At 39.6% G+C, this 21,709-nt stretch overlaps 1 protein-coding gene across 1 annotated transcript; it reads right to left on the minus strand.

Moving 5' to 3' along the window:
• On the minus strand, positions 1 to 20,286 carry nek10 (NIMA-related kinase 10). The gene is made up of 35 exons (XM_050046041.1): positions 20,151 to 20,286; positions 17,990 to 18,092; positions 17,824 to 17,884; positions 17,562 to 17,698; positions 15,787 to 15,882; positions 15,622 to 15,706; positions 15,495 to 15,536; positions 15,308 to 15,386; positions 15,148 to 15,215; positions 14,671 to 14,750; positions 14,510 to 14,596; positions 14,038 to 14,262; positions 12,097 to 12,236; positions 11,507 to 11,568; positions 11,301 to 11,372; positions 11,151 to 11,215; positions 10,905 to 11,007; positions 10,617 to 10,745; positions 9,016 to 9,153; positions 8,876 to 8,921; positions 8,662 to 8,783; positions 7,869 to 7,971; positions 7,712 to 7,787; positions 7,004 to 7,133; positions 6,778 to 6,848; positions 6,327 to 6,534; positions 6,082 to 6,169; positions 5,627 to 5,672; positions 4,104 to 4,141; positions 3,876 to 3,976; positions 3,479 to 3,589; positions 2,121 to 2,217; positions 1,860 to 1,903; positions 1,385 to 1,440; positions 1 to 1,015 (listed from the first exon to the last, which is right to left on the minus strand). Exons 2-35 carry the CDS (start codon positions 18,058 to 18,060, stop codon positions 979 to 981), a joined length of 3,114 nt encoding a protein of 1,037 aa, XP_049901998.1. The 5' UTR covers positions 18,061 to 18,092; positions 20,151 to 20,286; the 3' UTR covers positions 1 to 978.
• Between the last annotated feature and the right edge of the window lie 1,423 nt (positions 20,287 to 21,709).

Below are 21,709 nucleotides of genomic sequence, written 5' to 3' on the forward strand. Positions count from 1 at the left end.
CTTTTGGATCAAAGTGCATTAGAAAGCGTCCCTCCAGCTGCGATCAACTCCTCAAAATGACAACGAAAACATTCAGTGAATTACAGACAGACAGTATGTGTCAGATGTTAATCTTATTGAAAATGATAACAGCATTATCTGAGTGCATGTTAATAAAGTTAAAAGTCTAACTGTCCGCCAACGCTGCAGTCACATGTTGTGATATGTTTGGAAATTGATGGTGAACCGAGGTGAAGGTTTGGTTTCTTATCAGATCTTTGTCTCTGCAGCTTTTGGCTCGCAGCCAATAGAAACACATCTTGTGATGTGCAGTCCTGCAGCGAGGACTTAAAACAGTCAAACCGCAGATTCTGGTCCTGAGAATTTAAAAGTGCTCGACTCAAATAAACCTGAAAAAACTAAACAGGAAGCTTCAGACAGGCAGATAAAAAGCTCTGGAAAGTGTCGGAGGTTCAGTCGGTTACAGGACGGTTCACTTTGGTACGAGTGACAGAAATAAATATAAATCTGCTTCCAACTTCATCACAAGCACATGCATGAACAAGACGGTGTAAATATGTTAAATTATCTTTGGAGATTTACATAGTCACATCAAATATGGACAAATAATCAATGCCTGAGAACCACAGAGGTGTTTGGTGTAGAGCTGCAACGATCGATATCTTTGGATTTTGCTTCACAGTTCAAACAAGATTTGATATGTTAGGCTTTTAGAAATTGTTGACATTTTTCACTGCTTTCTGCCATTTTATAAACCAAACTATTAATTGTTTTTATTCAGAAAATGATGACGATAATTAGTAGTTGCAGCCCTGGAGTGGTTTCAGCCTTGGTAATATTTTACAGCAGCCTTATCAAGTCACATGTTGACTTTTTTATGAGCTCAGGTTGCTTCAAATGTTTCCATGCTGGAATAAATTTTTGGTCTTTTGTTTTCCGGCTGCTTCTGTGACACCTGAGGATGAATATGGACGATGGTCACTTGTTTTCATGGCCGTTTCTTTTCTCTGTGATCCTAGAAATTGACACAAAACACATAAAAGATTATAATTATCGGAACCATAGCAGCTCATTTTCAGTTTAGTTAATACAAGATTTTTTTTTTTTTGTTATTTAAGTTTTCTATTTCAAGAACATCAACACAAAAAAATACAAACAAAAACACATCTAGTAAACGGACCCTGAACTCAGTTTTTCAAGAGTAACAACAGTGACAAACATACTCAAACAAACTCATTACTGCCATTAAAAAAACTCACATTATGACAGTCATGACTCATCTTAGAAAAAGTTATTACAGATCAGTTTTCACAGCTTTTAATTATGAGTAATGACAAGGTTTAGGCGTCCGTCTGCTGTTTGTCAGAGTGGTATAAAATGTCACCTGCTGTGTGTTGCCTCATAGTAGCTGTTCTCCTCCAGCAGCTCCTCTATGATCCCCTGAAAATACACATTTGCACAGGAAATCACTTCACCGCTGGCAGACAGACGTCCGATATGACTGTAAAGCGGAAATTTAAGATTTTTGTCTCAAAATGAGACCGTAGATCCAGCAGGAGAAAACAAAGGTGACACCTGCTCTTACAGAAATATACACAGCCTGGTCGCCAGAAGGAAATGCTAGCTTTTTGCATGTTTCATATGTGTAATATCAACGCTTCTAAAGTGTTGATAGTTGTTGTCTAAAGTTGTTGGAATATATCAGATGACTCTGTCTTCATCAGCTGGAGGTGGAGGGGATGGTGGATGGCGTGTCACCAGTGAGACACCTGCCAAGCTGCAGGAGCACTGCTAGAGACAAACGAACTACAAAACTAGTTGTTTTTTAGGAAGTCAGGAAACACACAAGAGAAACGGACCTGCATCTGCTGATAGGTGACTCCATCTTTGAGATTCCCATCACCTGCCAGAAGCAAAGAGAAAATCAATTCATTAATTCATCTAGCTGTGAATGTGAAACATTTGTGGACAGAAGGAACAAAAATGTACCAGATTACATCAATAATTTCCTTTGAGTTTGTGTAAGAGGAGATCTGCCAAAGTCTCTGCAGTATTTTGTGTCTGATGTCTTTCACTGGAGGTACAGTATCAGGTGAAGCTGTAGGAATGGTAACTCTTACCTGTGTTGTCAGGCTCCTCTGTGAAATGGTGGACCAGGGGCCACCAGTCAGAACTAGCCGAGTCTAACTCCATCAGGTCTGGAGAGGCCTGGAGGAGCTGCAGGGAAACAGGAAGGAGACTTTCATTTTGCTTGAGGTGGCTGCAACACCCCCAGTATCCCCCAATATCTCAAAATAATGTGACAGAATTGGGATCTTATATTAAATCTCACCATTAATACAGCCAAAAGAGGAAAACAAGTTTAATTGTTAGATTATGAACCTCAGTTTAAACAGTATTACCCTTGGTTCTTAGTTCACTGAAAGACAAATAACACAGTTAACCAAAGGAAACCACAACCTTGCACAATTTGCATTTACATTTTCTTTAGGTACTTCCATCCTGTTTGCATTTTATTTATTAAGATATTCACCCTCTACTGGGCTGTCATATTTTACCTTCTGTGCTGTTTATATTTTATACTTTCCATTATTCTTCATTTAATACAGTCTGTACTGTTTACTATTAGGCACCTAAACCATTTGAAACCTGGAGCAAGATCACTTTTCTTGTGCTGCTTTCAACTTGGTAAGAAATTAATATATTTAGAAAAATGTTTTTTTTTGAAAATAGGGGAAAAAGGAAAAATATTATTAATTATTATTAAATTATGTTACAGAATTACTATAATTTTTAAGCACTTTTTCCAGGTCATTTCCTTGTTTGTTTGTTTGTTTTTAACTTCGTTTTTTTTAAAAACTAATTTTCTTGTTTTTAATTTTCTTTTTTGGCAAAAAACTAATTTTCTTGTTTTTAATTTTCTTTTTTGGCATGATTTCTTCTTTCGTTGCTCTCTGCCTTCTTCCCATGTTTTTGAAAGAAATCAAGCCAGTTTGCTGTTCCCATGTTTTTGAAAGAAATCAAGCCAGTTTGCTGTCAGGTTTCAAAGGGTTAAACAAAACAAAAATCTGTATAAGTACATATATTTGTCTTGATTTGCTTTCATGTCATTGGTAGCAAAGTATTCATTACTTTTGCCCTGCTCTTACACTTTGATTTGATCACCTTACATTACAATACCTGCACTGTCAATCATAAATTTGCACTACTATCATAAGCGTATCTGCTGTAGTAACAACTCTCTGTAGTCGTCCTGCTGTGTGGTTTCATTCTCATGTTTCTATTCTTTTTACCTATTTTCTGTATTATGTCAATCTGTGTTTCTGTATGTATTGTGTTGCGTAAAAAGCTACTTAATTTCCCTCAGGATTAATAGAGTATCTATGTATCTGTAGTTCCTGTACATTTTCAAGCTTTTCTTTTTCTTATGTGACAATATAATTTTGGGTTTTGAGAACTGTAAGTCGATTGTACAAACCTTACTGAGCTCCACTTTCAGGTTGTACGGATCGCTCCCAAAGTGGAATAAAGACTTTTTAAATCTTTCAGTGATCCGTCGTTTGATGTTGTGGTGCGGAGCAGGTGGAAGCTGGTGATGGAAAGAGTACAATCAGTGTCATCAGCTACAAATCAGTCCTCATTCAGTTTTATGTGAAGATGAAAAACAGCCTGTTTGCAGGTTGATGGTCGTATGGTTTTAAGTTTTTAATGGATTTGTAACAATGAATGAGCCAAACAGACATGAATGATTCTTTACACATGATTGAACCTTTTAAAATGTTATAAAAGCAGAACTTCTACATTTGAACTAATGAGATGTGTGTGCAGTGTTAAACTGAACCTTGAAAATCTATAAAACAGTTGTATTGATGTACCTGAGTGATGTAAATAATTTTGTGCAGCTGCACCAGGAGCCTCTGAATGGGATCATCAATCTGCCGAACCTTCTTCTGGGAGACGCAAATCCCCGCTGACACTGAGGTGAGAGCAAACACCAAACACACACACTCAGTGAGGCTAAATAAACTCGACACACACATTTATAAGATCGTTTTAGAAACGTCTGCTCTTCGGGTTGTTTTGTGTTCAGGCTGAATAGATACCTGGTCTTGGTTTAATCTTTGCAGCAGCAAAATCCCCACTGAGGAGAGAGGAAGATTGAAAAGGCAGGTTATTAAACTGTGTCGGATGTGAACAAACTGTTTTTGGCTGGGTGTTTATGCATCAACAAACATCAGCTTTACAGATAACTGCTTCTCTTACAGTATTAAATTATTACTGTGCCTCATATATACATTATATACAATATACACGTCACACTGACCACACAGAAGTCAGTTATGTGCAGACACCAGAAGAAAATGTTGGCATTGTTTCTGCAAACCACGGATTAGTTGCATTTGTATGTTTCACACATGTCACATCAACGTAACCTTTTGGTCGCTGATTAGCTACATGTCCTGTAGCTAATCCAGATAGTTTCCTAATTAAGCTCATTATTCAATGAGCAACAACTTGTCTGTCACTCAAGATATCTGCAGCCTGTGTAGCAGAGCGTAATCGTAGATATAGAAGAAAGGAGTTGGATGACAATTTGTATTTTCCTCCAGATCCTGAAAGCTTCTTAAATCAATGTCATTTATAATGTCTCCTAAGCAATATCATCGTCTCTAAAGTGACAAAGTATATGAGCTGATTTTGCCATCAGGAGGTGGAGGAGATGGTGGATGGTGTGACACCTAGGTGAGACGGCTGCCAAGCTGCAGACCACTGTTCCAGAGCAACAAACAACAAAATCGGTTGTTTACTAGTGGTTCATCATTGTGTCTTCCAAAGACTTTTTAGCTACGAATGTGGATGTTTTTAGCAATGTGTTGCAGTGTTTCCAGCAGGGAAAGTGCCACATAAAGCAGGTGTTTTTTACTAGGACATCGCTGCATTTCCAGCCAGGGTTATGCCACTGAAAGCGGGTGTTTTAAGCCAAAATATGATCCTTTCCTAATCAGAATCATAAGGTCTTTGTGCCTAAACCTAACCACACATTAACCACAGTGTTGTTGAAAATTAAAGCCTCAATGAATCCACACTCTAAAGAAGCATCCATTGATTTGACTTTAAACAAATTAGGGTAACAATTTGAATGCGTCTTTTTAAGTAGTTCCAGTTCCAGCATTGTCTTTATAGTGTTTTATAATCTGACAAGCTCAGTTAGTTTTTTACAACCTACATGATTTGCTTTGATCTCTAAAAGCTTGATTAAGTTGAACCCACTTATTATTTATCCAAAAGTTAAAATATATATAGTGGTCAAATTATTTTGTGTAAGATATTAACTAACTTATTTCTTTAAATTCCATCCTACTAAAAATGGTAATCTTTTTTTTTTTTTTGACCAACTTCTAAGAATAGGTTTTCAACTGACTAAAACACTTTAATGTTACAAGTGTATTTTTTTATGCTGAATAATTTCTTTATGTCAAGTCTTATCCACTTACCCCATGAATGATTGTATACAGTGCACTACATGCATGTAACATGCAAATGTAATGTGTCTGTGGTTTGCAGAAACCTACAATGCAAATATTTATTCTGGTGATTTGGTTAAAATGTGAGATTTGTCACTTACCCAGATTGAATTTGGTCCAGTGTAACACAGGTGCTGGGCTTAAATCCTTTTAACAGAACAAAACAAGCCAAAAGATCAAATCAAACAGTGAATCAGTCTGAAAAAATTAAACAATAGCAGCTTCTAGCTTCAAAAGACAAGCCTAGTTACTGCAAGACTGCAGGTCCACGTCCCAGACTGCCTGCTCTTGTTTGCAACAAACAGGTTGTTTTATTTATCATAGAAAACCAGCATCTTGTTGTGTGAACATCCACTTAATATATACAAAAAAAAAAGCCTTTGAATCCTATTGAATAGTGTTTTCCTGTAGAGGCAGTGATGTCAACTTTGGTATTGCATGGCTCAGCATCACCATCTGACGCATCATCTAAAAGCACACATAATTACATATTTACATGTTGTTTTTTATTAATCTTTCCCAGTCTGTTTAACTTAACAGTATGAAACTGAGTCACCTTGACTGATGCTCTGTTCGCTGTGGTTTGAGCTGCAGGCTGCAGAAGAGCGTGGAGTCGGACACTCAGTATTCACGAAGGGTTTTTCCTGAAAAAAGTGCAGCATGTGTTTTAAAGATCCTGCAGGAAATACTAAAAATATTTTCAACTTTTATATCAAATCACAAATTTGCGAGTAATTATTAAATAAATCTAATCTCAATAGTCCTGAAAGACGCCCTTTTGATTTTAGAAGTCCTGTTTACCTGAGACAGGTTTGAGCGACAGCAGTCCATCCTGCATTTGTGCCTCTCCAGGAAGTACTTCTGCGCTCGCTTCCTGTCTCTCTCTGCTCTCCTTTCCAGTGCATTCTGGTAAGTGTAGAGGCCGTCCATCAGCCTCATCATGAGGTCAGAGATCCTGGTGCTGACGGCCACAATGTCCGGCCGTTGGTCTGCATCTGGACTCAAACACCTGACAGGATGTTCCATAACAGAACAGAGTACTGTGTGAATACACTGAGTGACTCAAATATGAAATTACTTTTAATCTATAGCAATAAAGACACAAAAATAATACAATGGCAATTTAACATGGAGATCTATTGACTCGCTTTTGGAGGCAGCCTCAGTTTTTGGCACTTAGGCGTTGGCTTCTTTTTTCAGCTCTGAAGGTTGCCACTTTATCAATATCCATATTTCAAAATTAAAGTCTCACCATCTGATCATGTCTGTGACTCTGTCTGAGTAAGCTCCTTCTTCAATCGGCTCGTACGCGGCCTCGACAATCTACCGGAACAGAATAAGAAGCAAAGAACAATCAGACGACAGAGAGGAAAGCATTTTAAGTGTGTGTGTGTGTGTGTGTGTGTGTGTGTGTGTGTGTGTGTGTGTGTGTGTGTGTGTGTGTGTGTGTGTGTGTGTGTGTGTGTGTGTTATGTAACCTTGCTGGCCAGCGACAGCATGTTACTGCTGTAGAACGGAGGCTGTAAAGTGGCCATCTGGTAGAGGATGCAGCCCAAAGCCCAGACGTCAGCTTTCTCTCCATACGGCTCATTTTTCACCACCTCTGGACTGACACACACACACACACACACACGTTTGCATGTGTTACCTTATAAGCGACCCTTACAACGCATTCCCAAATACCAAACCCTACTTTACCTAAACTTGATCTTAACCAATCCTAAAAACAGATTTTTATCGAAGTTGGAGGCCAGAAAATGTATTCACTCTTGTGGTCTACAACTGAAATTGATCCTTACAAGCATATAAGAAAACACACACACACACACACACACACACACATATATATGCAGAGCTGTTGTCAAGACCATTAACACACCTGAGCTGCAGTATATTTGCAGTTTCTCTAAGTTGCGTCTCTAACGGGCCGTAAAAACATCAGCTCTGCCACACTTCTGTAAAAGGAGGTTTCACCCAAAACACATTTTCTCACCACCTTCTGATGTTATCTCACCATGCAGACAGTTTTATTTGCAGAGATGTCTGCCCCCCTTCACGATGAAAAAAGTTACCTCTCAAAACAATCATTGTTAATCTGGTTGATCCACAGACTTTAAACACGAGCAGATGTTAAAACCGACCGTTTAATCTAAAAGCAGCTGGATGCTCAGAATGAATTTCCTCACCAGGAGTAAAGGATGGTGCCGACCACTGACGTCAGCTTGCTGTTCTCCTGTTTCTGCTTTGCGAGGCCGAAGTCGGCTTCAGACAGAAGAAACACGCAGGTTAAACTTTTATAATGAGAGAAGACGTGGAGGAGAGTGATGGGCTGCTGACACTCACTGATGGTGACTTTGTCCTTTTCCCCCAGCATGATGTTATTTGGTGTGAGGTCGCGGTGGACTATTCTCTTCTCCTTGTGCAGGTACCTCAGTGCCAGACACATCTGAGGAGACAAATTTATCAATCAGTAAATAAGCTATTAAAATGACTTTAGAGATGCAGAGATATTTCCATTCAGACAAAACATCTCTCTTTTGCCAGTGGAAATTATTTACATTCATATTTCAGGCTTTTATCCAAAAGCTGTTGGCAACGAGCACAGAAATAGACCAGGCTGAAATTCCTCAGCTGCTGGAGAATCAAAAATCTTTTATAATGCGAAGAATGTGCTGGAAACAGTCTTTTACTGCAGAGGTCCCTGACTATATCTGTCTGATGTACCCCCACATTCCTGTCTGATGAGCTCAAATACCCCTTCATCGACACAAATGTCCCTGATACATAAATTTGAATGAATATTAAACTAGATTTTATTTAAAGGTGCAGTCAGCTGCTAATGCTATGTACTGGGACACTGCTAACGCTGCTTGCCGTGCTGCTGTAGCTCAGTCGTAACTGTAACTGATGCTGAGACTCTACTGACTGTGTGACTGGTAGACGGCAGTGGGTGGTGCAACAGGCCAAAACACAAATTCAAAACACAAAAGATGCAAATATTCTGGCTGTACTATTGTTGTCGGTGAGATCAGTATGTTATATGAACATTATTCCTTAGTCTCTGTGACATATTAGGAGGATTTTACGACTATCTGCTTTATATTTCTTACATATAGCTCCTTTAAAGAGTTGTTACCTGTATGAATATATTCCAAATCCTGTCTTCTGTGAACTTCTGCTGCTTCTCCTTCAGTGAGTTGAAATGCTCCGCCAGTGGCATGCCCTCGATCAGCTCCATCACGATGTACAGCTTGTCACCTAAAACAAACGGTATGATTATTTAATTTCTGGCGTGTTCCCTTCTTACAATAGCTGGGGGCTTAAAGGGGGCAGAAAGAAATCATCCTCACCTTCCAAAAATGTCTTGTAATATTTCACAACGTTTGGGTGCGTCATCTAGAGAAGAAGAGCCAAGAATAAACAACGTAACATGGCAGTATTTGTTCAGATAGTTATTAAACTCTGAATGATGAAAAGTGAAACTTCGTGCCTGTTCTTTGATGATGGTGAGCTCAGAGATGATTTTCTCCACGTTACTGTCTCTGGACTTCTTGTCTTTGCCAAACACCGGGTTGTGGAGGTTCACTTCCTTCAGAGCCAGGAGGTTCTGGCCGCTCTGCTTTCGAACCTGTCATTGGGTATATATATTGGAAACAGTGACTCATGATGTGAATAGAGATGTTCTGATACCTTTTTTCCTTCCCGATACCAATTCCATTACCTGAACTTGTCTATCAGCCAATACAGAGTTTGAATCTGATACCATTGCGTTAAAAAATAGATAACAGCTGTATACCACTGGGGTTCAAACCCCGGGGTGGGGGAGCCCCTCTGCGCAGAGTTTGCATGTTCTCCGTGTCAGCGTGGGTTTTCTCAGGGTGCTCCAGCTTCCTCCCACAGTCCAAAGACATGCAGGTTAATCGATGACCCCCTATTGGCCATGGGTCTGAATGTGAACATGAATGGTTGTTATCCCAGCATGCTTTGTGCAGAGAATCAGTCCCTTCCAATTCATAATGAATGGGAGCAAATATCTAGTCACGTAAAGTGGGCATGCACTGTAAAGCCCTAATCTCACAGGAAGTGTTTCACTGGTGGCAAAATGTGAGGCACACCACACTGCCTTTTTATAAATTGAATTCCACGAGTAAAAAAAAACAAAAACATTTGCTACACCTTTTTACAACCCCATCACATTCTTACCCTAACCTTCCCATGTCGTCAATGTACCATTTTTTTTTCTCAGTAATTAGTAGCTAGTTCCTAAAATGTTGAGGCAGAGGGTGCTGTCTGTAGCTCTGGTTGAGGGTGAGAGGCTGTCAGCAGATAAACAGAGATCTGTGTGGGTACATGAGACCCTAAAAAAGAGGCTGGATCATGGGGAGTACCACCAGTTGGTCCAGGAGCTTCGCTTCGATGATGGCCGTTTCCAGGCATATTTTAGGATGACTTGGGGGCAGTTTGACAACCTGCTGTCTATCATCAGGCCGAATAGCTCTGGGTATCCAGCAACCACTACCACCAGTTTCTCCTCCACTGTTTACCAACTGTAAACTTGTTGTTGTGACCACTACAGAGGACTGCCTCTCAACTCATCCGATTGAACAATGGGAAAAATGATGACGAAAAAGGAGATGATGTGGGGCACTTTTCAGCTCTAAGTTTGAGTTTTTTCAGCTTGTGGAGTTCAGAGCACTTAAGCAAAAATGCCAGGCACCTAGAGCGCAGAAATGTGAGGCGCGTAGTGACACAAAAACCACGAGCAAAAAGCTTCATTCTCATTTAAAACAATTACAAAAACTCACCTCCACCTGCTAAAATGCTTTCTGTGTGATCCGGGCCTATAGCAGTATTTGTGAGAGGTTGCACGGCGCAACTTGCTGCTGTTTTAGAGCAGCAAAATAGAAGAATTGATTCCCAGGAAAACTTTTTATCTGGGTGTGAAACTACCTTAAAGTTTATTAATAAATTACACAGTATCAGATCAGTGAATAGACTCAAGTATTCACCAATACCCGATCAGTCAGTATCAGAGGCATTTCCGATACTGGTCTAGATGTCAATCACCTGACACTGTTCTGATGTTCGTACCTTAAAGACACTTCCAAACGCCCCAGTGCCCAGATGGTCCAGTATGGAGTAACCGTTGATGACTTTAAGTGGGGGTCGGTTCTGGTCCACAGTCTCGATGCTCTCTCTCAGACTGTCCAGTTCCTCTTCCTGCATTACAAAACACACATCACTCCATCCATTCCTGAGGTAAGGAATCCTTCTTGTCAGTCTACATTTCGTTTCATAACACAGTAATATTTCTTTTTATTTTACTGCCAAAAAGCAGCTGAATAAACAGCTGAATCCATTTAGAAGCTGTTCTCTTACAGTGTAGAGTGAAACTTTGGTCTGCAGTCCCTCGTAGGCCGTGAGGTCCCGAACATAATGTCCAACATCAATAAACAACTCAAAGAGGTCTGTGGGAAAGAGTCTGAAATGGATAAGAGATTACATAACAGCAGTGGAGAATAATTCGAAGAGATTTTTTCCAACAGTAGCCAGATTTAAAAGATTTATGCATGACATGAACTTAAGGTTGTGTACAGAATGTTTCCTTTCTAAAACAAATATCACCTCTTAAACAGATGCCTGTTTCTTTCCATGCTGAAGAGAAAGCGGAGGGTCCGAAACGCATAGCACTGCAGATATGCAAAGAAATGTGTTACTTTCAGGTCGTTACATTTACATTATAGTGTAATTGAATACATGCATGAAGTCATATACCTGTAAAGATGTGACCTTTGGTCCAGAGTTTTGTGGTAAAATCAGTTTGGCTATTACATAGACCCCATTTTCCTGAGAAAAGTATGATGGCATTAATTGACATGGTGTTTTAAAGTATTTAAAATGTAGTAATTTGATGTAACTGTTGGCTTATTCATTCCCATCCTCTTGACTGCCCTGCTCGTCATGTGAGGAAGTTTCCTTACCTGCACAATGTGGTGAGCAGATGTGTCATCCAGACTAAGCTCAGTCAGAACTGTACAGCAGGCTGGAAAATGGATTAAAGAAGATATGACTTAATTTAAGAACTCATACACGCAATCTTATAGTCTCAGACAGTCCAGTGAACAGCTGTGGACATTAATAACTCTCTCCCCAAACCGAAGGAAGAACAAAGTCTGGAAACACTGACGCCTTCAGACTGTAAAGTTCAAAGTTTCTCTGCCGTCTCCTATTAGGACAGATGTAACAAAATGTTTATGTTTTTGACCCAGATTAGTTTTATTATACAGTTTCTTTTTACAGAGACAGAAAAGTTACAGCTATTTCCTCCCAAATCAGAGATACAGTAAGCCAAGTCTCAGTGGTCTGGATTCTCACTTCAGGAAAAAGCTGTTTACATTCTGAGCAGCTGATAAGACTCCATTGCCGGGAAGAATTGGCTGTGCACGCTGGCCTTTTTCACCATCTCGCATAGTTCACAAAATTACACTGGGTGGTTTCTAGCTCTAAACAAACACTAAAGAAAAATGCAGTACTTTCTGTGCAGTATGTGGTGAGTTGTACAGTCCCTGACCTGACTGCAGGGCCATAGTGTTGTCCACCTCCTCCTGCGGGCTGAGCTCCTCTCTCATGTGCTCTCTCTGGATGCGGCCGGCTGCGTTGGCGCTGGAGAGCGTCTCGATGGATGAGCGGTCAGAGACATACTGCCTGTTGCTGGAGAAGATATTTTGTACGTCACCATACTGTATGATATGAATACACATTACAATGAATCAGCTACAAACCCGACCACATGGACAAGCAAGACCATATCATATATCTGCATCCATATCAAACACTGTGATCCTGATCACGTGGATCTTTCTGCCGTACTAGCATCCTGCTAACCATTGTACAAGCGTTGGATATAAACTGGACGGCCGACATGCTGCACCAGTTTCCAATGTGATAGCACTAACTGTGATATCATTTGCTTTGCCAAAACAAGGAGTGTGCTTTATGGTGAATGAGGATTGGTGTGACAGTGGGAATGTGAGGTGCTGTCCGGTTCCTGCTCACCCTGAACCACAGGGGGAATAAACACACTGGATCCCTGCTATGCAGCATTCAGCGGCGGCTGCAAAGTGGTGCTTGGGAGGAGTGTCTTCGCAACCATCCTGTTTAGGTCAAGATTGTCAAGGAAGTGTATTTTGAAAGGACACTGAGTTTTGCCAGGTATGTGCATATTACAACAATCAGTACCGTAATTTGGCAGCTGAGAAATAGGTTGGCGTTCAAGTGCATGGCATGTTGTGTCTGCACTTGAAGAAAATAAAGTTGGCACATAACAAAGACTGAACTGGAGCATGTTCCAGGACACATCAATGAATTCACTGAGTCTGTGGTGGATTTAATTTGTAAAACAACAGAAGTGCTCAAAACTACAGTAAAATCATACCACAACACAAACCATGGATTACCAGAACAATCTGGAAACAGGGACAATTATTAAGTGTAAGAAAAGACCAACAAGGACTAAATTACAGCGCACAAGTTGGAGGAGCTGACAAAATCACATTTCACTGAAGTTTTACCTTGTAACACTTCATGTGACAAATAAATGACTGATTAACTGATTTATAAAGGCACTTCTTTGTCCTTTTTTTTACCTGAAAATTAAGCTTTTTAACTAAAATGTCTTGTCATACTTGTTACTATTGTAATTGCATCCTTTATCACTGGCTGTTTAACTATGGAAGGTAAATCTGCAAGTGTTGATGGCCAGAAATCACAGAACCCAGTCGTCAACATCCTGCAGATGCATCATGGTAAATTTAATGGTACGGGGTGGTAGAAATCTGAAGTTTTTCCCCTTACAAGTCCTCTGAGGTACTGCAGAAATTTAGTGCTGCACTTCCATAAAGTTAGAGGACTCATATGAGACAGATTTTAAAAGAAGAATGGTCAAAATTGAAACGCAGAGGCTCCAAAATCACCAGATCCCTAATTCCCTTGATGCACAACAGCATATTTTTGTTAGATCTTCCCTGCCTGTTAAGATCGGATGTCTTTCAAAATCCATGCCCCAGTCTGTAATGCAGGCTTTCTGCTTAAATTTGAAGACTAAGCTGAGATTACTTTTGAATCTAATAAGAGATGCTATCAGATTTCATTACGGGAAATGTGCGATCCAAAGTTTTTGGAGCTTGACTCATACTAGAGACTAAAAGTCAGCATATCTTGGCCTTTGTTGGTCTGATTTTGAGCATTCCTCTGTTAATTCATCTCTGTGAGTCTCCAAACTTTATGGAGGTACAAAACTAAATTCCTGAAGTGACCCTTTGAAACCACAAATCACTTCAGTGTGGACAGAAAATGATCTGCTGTAGTTCTGACCGCTGTTTTATCAGGAAAAGAGAAGCACAGATGGGTGACAAGAGTAAATGTTTTTGTTGAAACACATTGTGAGGCAGTGAATAATGATACTGTGATAATATAAACATTAAATATGCTATTATTGCTCAGTCTCACAGACCTGTTTAGCAGCCGGAGAAGTTGCTGCACCCCGCCCCAGCTCCTGATCTCCGTCCTGGTGTCGGGATCCTCGCAGAGCTGCACCAGGACCCAGGCAACGCTCCACAGCAGCTTCAGGTGCTGGCCGTACAGCAGGCTGAGCAGCACCGGCAGACCCTCCAGCTCCCGCACCTGGTCCCTCACCCGCCTCACCGGGGACAGGAGCCTCAGCAGCTCCGCACTCATCCTGGAGGAAACATCAGGGTCAGTCCAGCCTCATTTGTTTCCATGTTTTTATGTTGTTTATTTAAATTCAGTCCCTGCAGCTTCAACAGCAATGTCTCTATTTACTCTCAGGTAAGACAACATGAGAAGAGATAAGCTATTTTTTTTGTATTTTATCAGCACTGATGAATGAAGGAAGGTTCCCCTAGTTTAGACACAACATTTCATCTGATAGTCATGAACACATCAACAAATAAGGGCTATCTAACCTCTTTGACAGCAGGTCGTACTCCTGCAGGATTACAAGCAGGTTCTCCACTATGGGTAACTCTCCAATCTCCTCCTTGCATTCTGGGCTGCAGAAATAAAACGGCTTGAGGCAGATGAAATCATAAATGCATTTAATGCATTAAATGAAGTATCTGTTTACCTGTCAGCCAAAGTGGTGAGTGCCAGCAGGGCTCCCAGCAGCACGTTGCTATCTGTCGTGGAGAGGAGCTTCACCAGCGTCTAGAGACGGTTTAGTTCATTAGAGACTTAAATCTTTTTCTATAAAGCAATAAAATGTAGTAGAATTTGAGATGATAAAGAGCAGAGACACTCACTGACTGACAAGAACAGCATGACTTAATATGGTCATATATCTCACAAAGAGTGTGTTAGATTGGTGATCACTCTGCATGAGGGTTCATTTGACAGCTTGGTGTAAATATTTGCAAATATTTGCACCCTGGAAGCAGCACTGTTCACTACCACTATCAAAACCAAGTACTGGTGACCTGTTGTGGGTCTAAACTCCAGTTCACCAACAGGAGCAGCTTCCTCCTACAACAATAAGTTTATCTCAGACATGAATATGATTCAAAAACAAACAGCCCATAATCACAGATAACTTTATCTCACTCACCCTGTGAGCGCCGCTCTCGATGACCCAGACCTTTTGATCTCCAACAGCAGACAGCTTCTGAAACATGTCTGCAGAGCAATCAGCAGAGGGAGCGCTGATGAGGACGCACACAAGACTCACATTATCAGTGTCGTCTTCACACTACCTTCAGATTACTCACAGGTCATTGTGACCAGCTTCTGCACAGCGAGCGCCTGTTCGCCACAAGATATGTACATGGCAGTGACATGCTCCATATACTGGAAGACAAAGAGAGCAGCAGTGAGGATGGCATGAGATATGTGTGAGGATAAATCACAAAACACAGCTTGTTTAGGCGTGTGAGAAAAATCTTAGAGAGCATTTACCCTGGCGAGTGAATTGATGCCTTGGAGCTGGTGGAGGATTTTCTAAAAGAAAGCAGTTGAGAGACATTTTTATTATATTCATACAGCACATAATAAACACTAAAAATGTAAATTTTTCAAGCTGTACCTGATGGTGGGGATCTCTCATCAATAATCGCAGGCAGATCAGAACTCTGACAACCGACTCAGGCTGTGCAGAGTCGATCCATTCACTACAGAAGGAGTAAACATTGTCAGTAAACCTTGTGCGAGACATGAGAAGAAATTCAGGAGCATTTAAAAGATATTTTACCTGCAGAGTCGGTTCTTAACCAAAGACACAAGGATGTCAGAGAAGAGTTTGTGCAGTGGGTGGCTGCTGAAACATCTTTGGTCTCTGTAGGTGATGCTGAAAAATTAACGTTTAAGTAAATCCAAAACGGTAGCTATACACTGTTTTTGATTTTTAAAAGACAAGTTAGTTAATTAAATCATTCATTTTTCTGTAACCGCTTCTCCTGTTAGGGCAGATGTTCTTGTGTACTCCAGCGAGGGGGTCCACATTTTTCCTTAGTCATTAGTTCAAGGTCCACAAAGTTTAATATATTCAGTGTCATACTTAAGTTTGGACATGTTGCTGAGCTAGTTTGCGGTCTCTGTTAGGTAGCTGTTCGTCATTTACTCACTTTACAGCAGCATCAGGCACTTCAAAATAAAAGTTCTGCGCCAGAAATCCATTGTACTTCAAAATAAAGTGTGTATTTTACAACCTTGACACATTCACAAGTCACTTGCGCTCCATACAGAATGGAGTTCGGGGTCACGGGGGGCTGGAGCCTATCCCAGCTGACACAGGGTGAGAGGCAGGGTTCGGGGCTGGAGCCTATCCCAGCTGACACAGGGTGAGAGGCAGGGTTCATCCTGGACAGGTCACCAGACTATCACAGGGCTGACACATAGAGACAGACAACCATTCACGCTCACATTCACACCTACGGACAATTTAGAGTTACCAGTTAACCTGCATGTCTTTGGACTGTGGGAGGAAGCTGGAGCACCTGGAGAAACGCACGCTGACACAGGGAGAACATGCAAACTCTGCACAGAAGGGCACCCCCACCTCAGGTACCCCCACCGAACCAGGAACCCTCTTGCTGTGCACACTGCACCACTGTGCATCTTATGGTAAACAAATGTTTATCCTCCATAACTATTGAGCAGTGGTGCATCTTTCTAAAGGCCTTTTCGGTTGAGGGTGGGGGCTCTATATTAGGTCTGGTACTGCTGTTGGGTGTGACAGGGTCCTCCGAACAACTTCAAAATGCGTAAAGATCCATAATTTATCTCAAACAACTTGTACCATACAACACAGGTTGCAATCAGTATTTTCCAGGGCTGGAAATCAGACCGAAATGTGTCAAGATTTCTGAATCAACCAAAGAAAGCTGGCTTCCAGAGTCTGTCCAGATTCATAATTGTGTTCGCTTATTCTCTGACCACATAGTTCCTGATTTAAATCAAGGAGCCTTTAAAGAAGGAAAGGTCATCGCAACGGTGACAGCATTCGAGGAGCACGCCCGTTTACGCCTCACTCGGTTTAGCTGCCGGGGAGTCTCACGTGTTTCCGTTACAGCACTGTCGAGAAGCCAGACTTTGGTGTCAGTTCTACTGCAGTCGATAGAGCAGCATGGCAGATCACACTTAAATCCATCATATCTTTATGTCACACCTTAAACTGATAAATCCCTCCACCAGATTAGAAAACACACATTACGTGATGCTTACTGACTTTTTTTTTTTTTTAATCTATTGTAATGTGTGTTTTTTAATCTGATGGAAGATTTTTTCAGTCAAAAGTGAAACAACAAAGATATGATGGGTTTAAGTGTGATCTGCAGTGCCCACCCTACTGCCTCCAATAGAGGTGATACCAATGTCTGGCTCCTTGAGTGCTGTCTCTGACGTCATGACCTTTCCTTCTTTAAAGGTTCCTTGATTATAATCATCTTATTCCATGTGTGTTTTGTTAGCCTAATAATTTAAGCTTCGGATAATATGAAACTTAATGACAGAAAATTGCATAAAAACCTGAATTTTTCCAGTTCAGAGGCTTCACTGGTGATGTCACTCTCACTCCTCTGTCTGTTCGTGTCTCTCAGAGGCTGCAGGCCTTGAGATCTGCTGACTCCGCTGCTGCGTGCTTTACTGTGACTCAACGCTGCCATCTGCAACACAAGGAGTCTCACACTACAACATATACACAGACCTGGAGAAATATGAGCTGCTTTGTAATCGTTATCAAAATGTCTAGACACACCGCCGCAGCGTGGCGTCATTTGTTGTTGTTCACCTCTTGTCTGGGAATGCTTCTGGCAAGCAGGGACTGAAGCCTCCTGAGATCATGAGATGGCCTAGAAAACAGGCTTCGTCAGGTGATTTTGTCATATTAGGAAAATAGATTTTAATTTGTGTAACAGAGCAGTAAATGGCCGTGAGGAGGAGATGGCCTGGCTTACTTGCTCTGGATTCCTCTGGATTTCAGGGGCAGTTTTTCTCCTTGTCTCACTTTTTTAACCGGATTGGACATTTTCAGCTTCCCCCATGAGTGGCCTGGCTCAACTTCAGACAGTTTAAGTTCATAGTGACATTTAGACAGTGGTGGAAAGCAGCTAACTACATTTCTTTAAACAAGTATGTTTATTGGATTTTTAAAACACTTGGAATATTACATTAAAAACAACAACAAAAAAACAAGTAAGGTATGAAACAGAACATTCACAATAAGGCAACGTCTTAATATCAACTGCCCATATCTTATCAAAAGGATGTTTACCCTTAATTTGAAAAGCAGGTTTATCAAGGGCAGCAGAGTGTGACGGGTGTGTGTGTCATTTTCTTATCTGCCTTGCTTAGTTTACAGTTTACGGGAAAAATTCCAAGGATTCCAAGGATACACAGTCTGGAGCATACAGACAAGTGAACACCTATGTCATGAAAGGATGTCCAAAACCTGTATCCAGAAAGCCTAGATAAGGAATAAAATAGCGTGCCCTTTATTCCACATTTATTACAGATATCAGGGATATTGGGATTGAATTTATTTACCATGGTTGGAGTTACATATATTGTCATTATCCACTTATATTAAAGTAATAAAAATGGGTGTTTATGGATTGTGTTTGAGCTTTAAGCAGATCGTCGGCCAGTGTTCGACCGAGATTTCGCTATTTAAGTCATTTCTGAGGAGATCTGGGAGCCATCCACACTCAGTACATCTACTGTAATACACTTCTTTCGTACAGTTTTAAGGTGCTTGTATTTTACTTCAGTATTTCCATTTTATGCTACTTCCTTCTTTAATTGCGCTACATTTTGGAGGCATTTCATAACTTGAGTAACGAGTTACTTTGCAGATTTAGATTATACTGTACTGTACACAAATCAACTTATAAATAATGATATATTATTAAAGGTTACGCTACATAAAGTAGGCTAAATAAAGTAAGTACAATTAGCTCCATCTTTACCAGCTGCAACATGTACACATTAATCCATCCCTAATTGTAATGAAGTCATATATTATGTACAGTATATTATTCTGAAATGGGCCATTCTGCATAAGAGTACTTTTACTTTTGGTACTTTAAGTATGCCTTGATGCTGATACTTTTGTATTAGTTTGAATTCAGGACTGTAACTATCATGATTTTTGTGTCCTTGTCAGAAATAAGAAAAACAAAAACACTTTTCTTATTTTTTTTTATTTTTGTCCGACTTACTTTACACCAAAAGGAACATACAAAAAATAAATCTATCTGTCATTATTTTTTATGTATATGAATATAAAAAGTGGCCTTTTATGTGTGGTTTTTGCTATATTTCTTCTGTCCCTGAGACAGATTTTGGGCATTCAACCCTGCTTAATTTTGGATTTATTATCGAAATACCCATTTTAATGACATATAATCATGTGTTGTAAGATGTATTAGTATTTTAGGTATTTTTTTAGATTAAAAACCACCTGCCTCTTGGGGTTACTGTCATATATGTCCACCACACTGTACAAAATATAAATTCTTTTTTTTTTTTTTTCTTGGTGACCACAGCAATAGTCATGTGACAGCTGAGCACATGACTGGAGGAAAGTTTATTCCATGGAGGGAACTAAAATAAGAATAAATCAATTTTTTTTTTTTTTATCAAATCAAGAATATGTTTATTAGCTCTAATTCCCAGACCGCTCTTATTACCTCTGAGTGTACAAATAATTAGAAAAACAACCTTTTATTACGTGTGTTTTGTATAAAATTTAGTGCTAACGCTAAAACTGACATTAGCAAGCCAACATATCATGAGATTATTTTTTATGTGATAAAATGTAATTTCCATCACTTAGTTTATTGTGATGGAAAGACAAAACCAGTGTTATGTTACTGAAAATATTGTATTAATGCATTTCTCTAAAAATGTGCTACATTATTTATAAGTTTCCAAGTTGCAGAATGACCCTTTGACACTACTGAAGTAAAAGATCTGAAAACTTCTCCCTTGCTTTTAGACATTCAGAAATCCTACAGAATAAATGAAAACAGGGCTGATTATGTTTGTCCAAAGGAAACGGCTGAGCTGAGCTGACCTTGTTGTCAGTTTGATAAAGACAAGTCAAAGGTCTCTTACCCTTCCTCCAGCATCGCAAACCAGCATCAACAGTTGATTTTGAGCCGCTAAATACGTGTTTTGTTTCATTAAATATCCTTGTTCGGGGATATAAGCGACAGAGTTGTTATTCCTGTAACAGTAGACGCCCCTTACGTTAGCAAATAACACAAAACAATGTTAAGTTTCACCGCGTTTTTAACCAATCCAGATGAGCAGTATTAGAGAGTCGTGGTTGCCATGGATACAACAGACGCCATCCGCATTCCGTCACCAGGGTATTTTGACACAGGAATGTCGTTAGACAAGTTGACGCACAGAATCACATATATTATACATTTTAAATATTAATGTCACTGACATTAATAATGTAATATATGATATGTGATAATGGCGACGAAGTTATGGACTCCTGAACTGACCTAGGGACTGTTCTTTACTTTTTAGAGGAGAGGGGGATGGCTGGGGTGTGACTTCAATTTATTTATTTATTTATTTATTTATTATTATTATTATTATTATTATTATTATTATTATTATTTATTTATTTATTTATTTATTTATTTTTATTCTGGCCCTACCCCCACCATAAATTTGTTATTAGATCACTTGTTGTGCATGCTGGTTAGTCAGTGCAAGCGGTTTATTTTTGTACAAATTCTAAATGAGACGTAGAATAAAGTTCGTACTCGTACTTTTAATTAAATATCACTATTTTAAGCTCTATTTTTTTTTCTGACAGAAGCATTCCTTGCACATGATATGTCCAAGGACATCAGGAAATTTGAAAATCCAATGACAATTTCTGTTTTGACAGTTTCTAGCTTGATAAACGGTGTAATTTTGGCATTTTTTAAAGAAAACATGCATCTGCAGGTAAATACAACCATTTTAATATGTATAACCCTACCCTAAGCCAAAATTAAAAAAACGTAAGTCCCTCACCAGTGTTTAGGAAATGATTTGACTTTTTTCCCACCCAATTTCTAAAAAATAAAGAGTATAAAAAACAGTAAGAGCAAATACTGCAAAAGTCCAGAGACATAGAAGTGAAAAGAATTACAATAACGATATGAAAAAAAACATATGTTTAATATATCTAAATAAAAGTGGAAGAGCTGTGCAGTTTTTAGAGGCGGTAGCTGTGAGCAGAAGGACGTAAAATATTGTCCAAGGAACGTGCAAAGTTCATAGTGTGAGGTAAGAATGTGCTACTTGGAAAAATAAGCCTCCACCATTATAATTATTTAATTATTGAGTATTGGTACACATTGACAGAAAATTAAATTAACAATAAAAGCAAGTAGTATTACAAAAATCAAGGAAAAAAAATACAATAAAAATATGAAAAAATACTCTAAAAATATTTACAGTTTATCTGAATAAAAATGAAAGAGTTGTTCAGTTTGTAGAAGTGGTAGTTATGTGGAGAAAGGTGCAAAATTTGTCCAAAGAACATGCAAAAGTTCACAGTGTATTAAGTAAGAAGGAAGTAAGAATGAGCCACGTGGAAAAATCAGCCCCCGTCCTTATTTAATCATCATTTAATTAAACTGCACGATAATGGTTACAGAGTGGGA

This window comes from Epinephelus moara, chromosome 6 (genome assembly GCF_006386435.1).
Source record: "Epinephelus moara isolate mb chromosome 6, YSFRI_EMoa_1.0, whole genome shotgun sequence".
NCBI lineage: Eukaryota > Metazoa > Chordata > Actinopteri > Perciformes > Serranidae > Epinephelus > Epinephelus moara.

What these genes read in the sequence shown, in the direction of transcription:
- nek10 (XM_050046041.1), bottom strand. Translation starts at nt 18,060, where the DNA reads ATGTCCAATCCGGTTAAAAAAGTGAGACAAGGAGAAAAACTGCCCCTG. An exon ending in AAAGGACAAAGTCACCATCA is followed by an intron (nt 7,788 to 7,868) that starts GTGAGTGTCAGC and finishes TTCTGTCTGAAG; the next exon opens with CCGACTTCGGCCTCGCAAAG. An exon ending in AAAGATTAAACCAAGACCAG is followed by an intron (nt 3,977 to 4,103) that starts GTATCTATTCAG and finishes CTCTCACCTCAG; the next exon opens with TGTCAGCGGGGATTTGCGTC.